This window comes from Rhagoletis pomonella, unplaced genomic scaffold, assembly GCF_013731165.1.
Source record: "Rhagoletis pomonella isolate Grant_MI unplaced genomic scaffold, Rhpom_1.0 Rhpom_scaffold_00001, whole genome shotgun sequence".
Taxonomy (NCBI): Eukaryota; Metazoa; Arthropoda; class Insecta; order Diptera; family Tephritidae; genus Rhagoletis; species Rhagoletis pomonella.
Window position 1 is genome coordinate 47849602 of NW_023458555.1, and position 6732 is coordinate 47856333.

Here is a 6732-nt window from a genome sequence, read left to right on the forward strand (position 1 = left end):
CGTCAGCGAACGGGTGGATGCTGTCAAATCGACGAAGAGAGGGTTAGCGGTCCGCGAATGGCGCGACCTTTATTTTCTGGATCGTGGCCCATAATGGCCCATGATATTTTGATCTTAAGTCAAAACTTCTAAAATCACATACATAAGTGGTGTTATCACTAATGTAATTTGGCAACACGGTTGCCTTCTCGAGCTTCGGTCATAAATTTAAAAATTGTTGTCAACCGACCGCTTACGATGTATTTGCAGGTGACTCCAGATACTTCAAACAACATGTATACAAATTCAAAAAATTTTATTATTATTTTGCATTATTGAAGCCATGATAAAAACATAGTAAGGTAAAACCGTTCTCTCAATTCGTCGGCCATGATTTTTTTTTGAAGTTTGCCAACATTTTAAAATCATATAAAATTGAGAGTAAAAAAAGGAATTGTTCAAAGCTGTTGTTGTTTGAGATTGAAAATGAGAATGTGTGTGTGAGCTTGTGTCTAAAATTTTAAAATTAAAATGCTTGCAAACGTCAAGAATATGAAAAATTCCTCTCAGCGGTTCTACCTTCTTATTTTTTATCATGATTGAAGCATGTAAAAAAGTGTACGTATTTTGTTATAACATGTCTTTTGTACCCAACTTTTAACTAAAAGCTTCAAACACAAAATCGTACATTAACAGGCCTATTCTGCTATATTACAAGATGTTAAGTAAGACGCAGCCTACTGTAAACGTACATTTATATGTACGTTTGTATGCGCGTAAATATGTCAGGACGTGGCATTTCGCAGGAATTTAAGGACTTTTCAAGATAAAGATGGCGAAGGACGGGGGAAAGACGGATACAACTTGTGTTCTTATTTACGCGTTTGTTTTGGCGGAGGACGTGGGATACACATTCACTGAATACTATAGGGGTATTCACGATCCGGTGCATAATGTCTAGCATGGGGCATAGATAGCATAAATAGCATGGTTGTTGTTGTTTCATGTATTCATACAACAACAAAATTAGCATCATGCTAATTTACACCTTCATTTATTTATTTTCTAAATTAAAATACACCTTTCAACAACTTGTGCAAAATAATCACACCTCTTCGATTTTTCGCAAAAGGAAGTGCCACAGCAATGACTTTAATTTGGGAAACTTGGTGTGTCGGCAGTTTTAAAAGAGGTTCTTCAGTTAATAAAGGAAACAATTCGCAATAAGTGCTCGCTTTTGTTTCGCCAAAAGGGCGTACTCCACGGGAACTAAAATTTCAAGTTATAGTTTTGTTATGTTCACCGTATTCTATAAATGCAAACTGCATTGCAAAATGTTAATATCGTTCAAATTATTAAAAAGGAAAATATATGACTCACTTTTCAATTTTCGCTCCTAAATACGCTCCAAAGACATTCCCAGCAACCACAAAAAATGTCGCCTGTATACAGACTTTGTAGCAACTGCAGTTGTCAGTTGAAAGTTTCCAGTTGACCTCTGTAATATCGCTTTGGCAACTAGCAACGCAGCTGAAGTTCCGTTGCTATCGATATTCGACCCACAAAAATCTGCCGCGGACAGAGTCAACACGGAGACGAACCCCTCATCTTAAAAGTCGTCGAGGCACATTTTCAAAGTAACGCGTTGTCGCTTCTTATAGATTTACGTTTCTTGTTTTTATACATTTTTTAACTAAAAAATATGTATATTAGTATTAGTTAGAAAAAGTCCGAAGTAGTCAGATTTAGTCCAAAAAGCGTTCCTTAACTCGAAAATTACAGCAAATAAATAATATAAAAAAACTTTTTAATATACAACGCTTTTATAAATGGACTAAAAAGTAGAAAATAATATTTCTCAGTCCCATAGAATTTGTTTTGATAACTTTTGATTTTGAAATTTTAGCAAAAGTCATTATAAACAATCTATGAAATTGAAAATGAAAAACGTGGAGCGCATGCAATTCAAAGCATTCGATTTAATTGACAATAGTCAAACTACATAAGGTAGACCTAAAATTTCTACAGCGAAAGTAGAACTTTGAAATCGATTTTAAGCGGTCGTTATTCATATACCCACATACATACATACATATATTACTTTTCATATCAATTCAAGTGTATTACATGCGCCCCACGCTTTTCATTTTCAATTTCATAGATTGTTTATAATGACTTTTGCTAAAATTTCAAAATCAAAAGTTATCAGAACAAATTCTATGGGACTGAGAAATATTATTTTCTACTTTTTAGTCCTGTCTGAATAAAATTTTGCAATAGATATTAAAATAATTCAACGATATTAATAGAAAGGTGCACACACATGCATTTACGTATGTATGTACATACAAACGAGCACCAATTAATTTTATTTAAAGAAATGGCGTGTCGTCTATTTCCGCTGTAGCAAACGTAGTACATAGGGCGACATCTAGATGTCATCTACCTCGCCCTATTCACTACAGATGTCGCCCTATGCACTATGCTTTTTTATATGAACTTTTCAAAGCAAAGCTTTTATGGTGTCGGACACACAACAATGAAAGTTTCTGGATCCACAACATTGAAAGTTTCTGGACGCACAACATTGCAAGTTGATAAAAGCGTTGTAAAATGACAGAGCAACACTCAGTGAGAGCGACTCTTCAGTCCGAAGTAGTCAGATTTAGTCAGAAGAATTTTTGCTGGCAAAATCTTGAAAAGTATCAAACTCAACTGAATTTAAATTAACGGAAATTAAGGAATACGCAAAAAGTGAGACTAATCTAAAAAGTAAAAAAAAAAGTGAATTGAAATTGGAAGGAGGCAAAAAATAATTGATATAGTAAGTGTTTATTGTGCTTGTGCGTGTGTGAATGTGTTTTGTACTACATTTCTATTCTTATTTGACGTTAGTTTTGTGTCTTTGGACACTGGCAACACTGGAAATGAGTGAATCGTAAATTTTGTGGGCTCTTGTTAAATCTTTAAAACAAATAATATTTGTTGTAAAAATGAGACGTGGAGGACATTTTTTCATAAATTGTTAAGTGGTTTTTCGCCTGCATATCAAATATCACTGGCAAAGAGTGAACTGCATACACGGTGCTTGTGGTTGACAAAGTGTCCCGCGCAGCATCGTTTACAATGGAAATAAAATTATAGTTTAAAAAACTAAAATCTCCCTATTATAATTGCCATTCGTACTGTCATTGTAACTTGAGAATAGAAATCGCTGCATCTTTAAGGCGCATCAATATTACATACTTACATCCCGAGCTAATAAAAGGAAGGTAAAAAGGTGCGACAAATGCAAGAGTGCGATACGTACAGATACGGAGACAATTCGTTGTGGAGGTGTATATGGTAAATACTACCATTAACCACAAGCGTAAATAAATTGGAGGAATTGGAGATGCTAAGGTTTAAGTATAATGATTGTTTGCAATATATACATAATAGGGCTATTCGCGATGAGGTGCATAAGAGCTGACAAATTTATACAATTGCAGAAATATGCCATGGATTGTGAGCGACCTTAATTAAACTGTCATGACTTTTTTAATCAGCTGATAAATGTCAACCAGAGTTGCAATGCATAGCATTTTTATGCTATGGATTTTCGGTATTTGGGCAATTCACAAGGTGTTGTGAAGTTATATTTTCCTAACAAAAGTTGTGTTAAAACACGACGGTTGTGAACACCTGTTACGATTATTTATTATATCTCAGCACTTAACCTCACATAACACCGAATAAACATAGGTTGCAGAGTTGTATCGTCATGTGTTATTTTTCTTCACAAAACAATAACAACATTTTTATAACTGTCATGAAATATCATGACTTCACGACAAACACGACAAATACGGCACCTTGTGAATTGCCCAATTGTAAATTTGTCAAGCCATGACAAATGCAAATGCGTGTATTTTGTTTGTGTATTGCAAATAATTTGCAATACAAATTTGCAATGCTATGATGCTAGGCCATTTGCACCGGATCGCGAATAGCCCTAATGTTGATGACATCCTTAAGGATATGCAGGTTGTTATAAACCAGAACGGTCAGCAGTTAGCGGATTATAGGAGTGAATTTGATAGCGCGGTAGAGAAAAATGAGATGGAAATGAGGCAATTATTGCAAGATGTAGAAGTAGCATTTGGTGAAAGAATTAAGGCAATGCAGAAAGCTCAAGAGACATGTGTAAAAAGTGTGAAGGAAGTAAACAAAATTCGCGAAATACCCGACTGTTTTAAGCAACGAAGCGAGCAAGTATGCAGTGAAATTAAGAGCAACAAAGAAGACAATAAGAAAATGAAGGAAACAATAAGCAGGGAGAATGAAAAAATGCGTGCTGAACTAAAGAAAAATGTAAAAATTGATGCCAGGGTATCATATGCAGATATAGCAAATAGGTATAAAACCAAAAGAGAAGCGTTACCAGAGTTAAGAAAAGTACTTCCTCTGATAGTGCAGAGTAGAAAGCAAGATGTAGAGAGAACTAAAAATGATTTAAATGCAAAAGTTGATCCCAAGAGTTAAAAATCACTAATATAGTAGCCAGGCAAATCGGAGTGGTAATTGTTGAAAGTGCTAATGCGCAAGAACGGGGAAAAATCAAAAATGCAATTGAAAACAACCTTGGAAATAATTATGAAGTAAAGATTCCTACAAAAGTAAAACCAACAGTCCTTGTAACTGGTATAAATTACAAATATGGAAATGATGACCTCGCTCAGAGAATCAAACGGCAAACAATTGTGAAAACCTTAAAGCAATACGAAGAATAGAAAAATGGTAAAAACTACTACAATGCAGTACTAGAAGTGGATGTGGAAGTGTTTGCGAATATACTAGCTCAAGAAAGGCTAAATGTAGTATGGGAACGCTGTAAAGCGTATGATGCAGTGCAGGCCTTGGGTTGTTTCAAATGCAAAGGCTTCAACCATAAGTCGATTAACTGTAAGGGAAAGGAAGTATGCACAAAATGCCATGGTGAGCATAAATCTAAAGAATGCAATGAGGCAGCAAAAAATAAATGCATTAATTGTATAAGGGCAAATAAAGAACTAAACCTGGGACTAGATATTAATCACCATTCAATGGACACAATGAGCCCTGTATATTAACAGAAGCTTAATGCAAGGAAAAGAAAAATTGGTTACTAGCAACCAATGAAAGAGACTGCGAATGCAAGACAAAAATCTAAAACATATATGAAACGAAAAGACAAGTGGTGCAACTTGGAGTGTATATATCTTAACATTAATAGTAGTAGTAGTAATGAAGTTGAACTAGAAGGTCTTATCGAATCAAAAAAAAACCAGGCATTGTATTATGTTCTGAAACGTGCACAACAGATCAAATAACAGACTCTGAGCTCAACATTACAACATACAAATTAATCCGTTGCGATTCCCACAGTAGGCACACTGGTGGAGTGCTAATGTATATACACGAAAATGTAGAATTTAACATAGTCTGTAATAAATCTATTAATGCTAATATGTGGTGTATCATTATAAAAATTAAAAATTGTGCCTTAAAATGGCAAATTGGTGTGCTCTACCATTCACCAAGTAGCAGTGATGCTGACTTTGTTATATATTTGAATGAGCTAATTAATGGATACCTCAAAGAATCAGATAATAATCTATTAGTCGGAGACTTTAATATAAACATGAATATATCATCTACATACTCAAACCAACTTACAAGTTTATTTGCTCAAATGGCTATGATACAAAGAATTAGTTTTAACACGAGAATAACACAGTATTCAGCCACAAAAATTGACCTATTATTCAGCAATCAAAATCAAAACGGAGTGTGGAAGTGTATATAAGACATGAGACAATTCATTTTAAAGTAACCGCTACTAAATATTTCAAAATGAGAAGATATGTAACTGTCGTCTCTTGGGAGCACTATAGCGCTGAGAATCTTATACATAGAAAATAGAGTCCAAGTTTTGAATAGTATTCTGACCGAAGCCATGCAAACACTGACGTACGAGAAGAGGACCCATAAACAGCAGAGAAATAAGTGGTATGACCATGAGCTAACAGTACTTAACAAGAGAAAATTTTACTCCTATAATGTTGCGATAAGCACAGGCCAATGGCATGGTTATAATGTTATTAAAAAACTATAAAAAACCATAATATTTAAAAAGAAGAGATATATGGAAAATCAAGTACTTAAAAATGAAGGAAACATGAAATTGATGTGGAAATGTTTGAAAGATGCTGTGGAACTGACAGATAGCAGGGAATGTATTACAAAAATAATATTCAACGGTGAATGCTTTGAGAATAATCACGATATAGCTAATGTATTAAATGGTTATTTCGTGCAGAGCATAGTTCAAATTAATGATAGTTTTGAAAAAAATACAGTTGCTGATGACATCGAACTAGAAGATATAATGGACATTATGCTAACGCATTTAAAAACAAATGGTGGGGAAAAGCTGTTGTCCGAGGGTGTTTTCAAAGAGTCTATGATGTATATAGCTCACTTATATAAGGACATTATGAACGAATCACTTAAAAGAAGCATTGTTCCTGATTGCTGGAAGATATCAACAATAGTGCCGGTGGAAAAAGTTAAAATACGATCAAGCCAGAAGAACTACGCCGTATTAACACTTTACCCACAGATGAAAAAATTATGGAAACAGTGGTAAAAAGCCAACTAGTAGCATTCTTAGAAAAACAAAATATAATTATACCGGAACAATCAGGGTTCAGAAAGAACCATTTGTGTGAA

General features: G+C 34.4%; 1 protein-coding gene across 1 annotated transcript; it reads left to right on the top strand.

Annotated features, from left to right (window-relative positions):
• Positions 1-3948: 3948 nt before the first annotated feature.
• Positions 3949-4279, top strand: LOC118751370 (the record flags this gene model as incomplete). The annotated part of the gene is given in 1 exon segment (XM_036486188.1): positions 3949-4279. A coding segment is annotated over 1 exon segment (280 nt), but the record flags the coding sequence as incomplete, so codon positions are not given.
• Positions 4280-6732: the final 2453 nt, after the last annotated feature.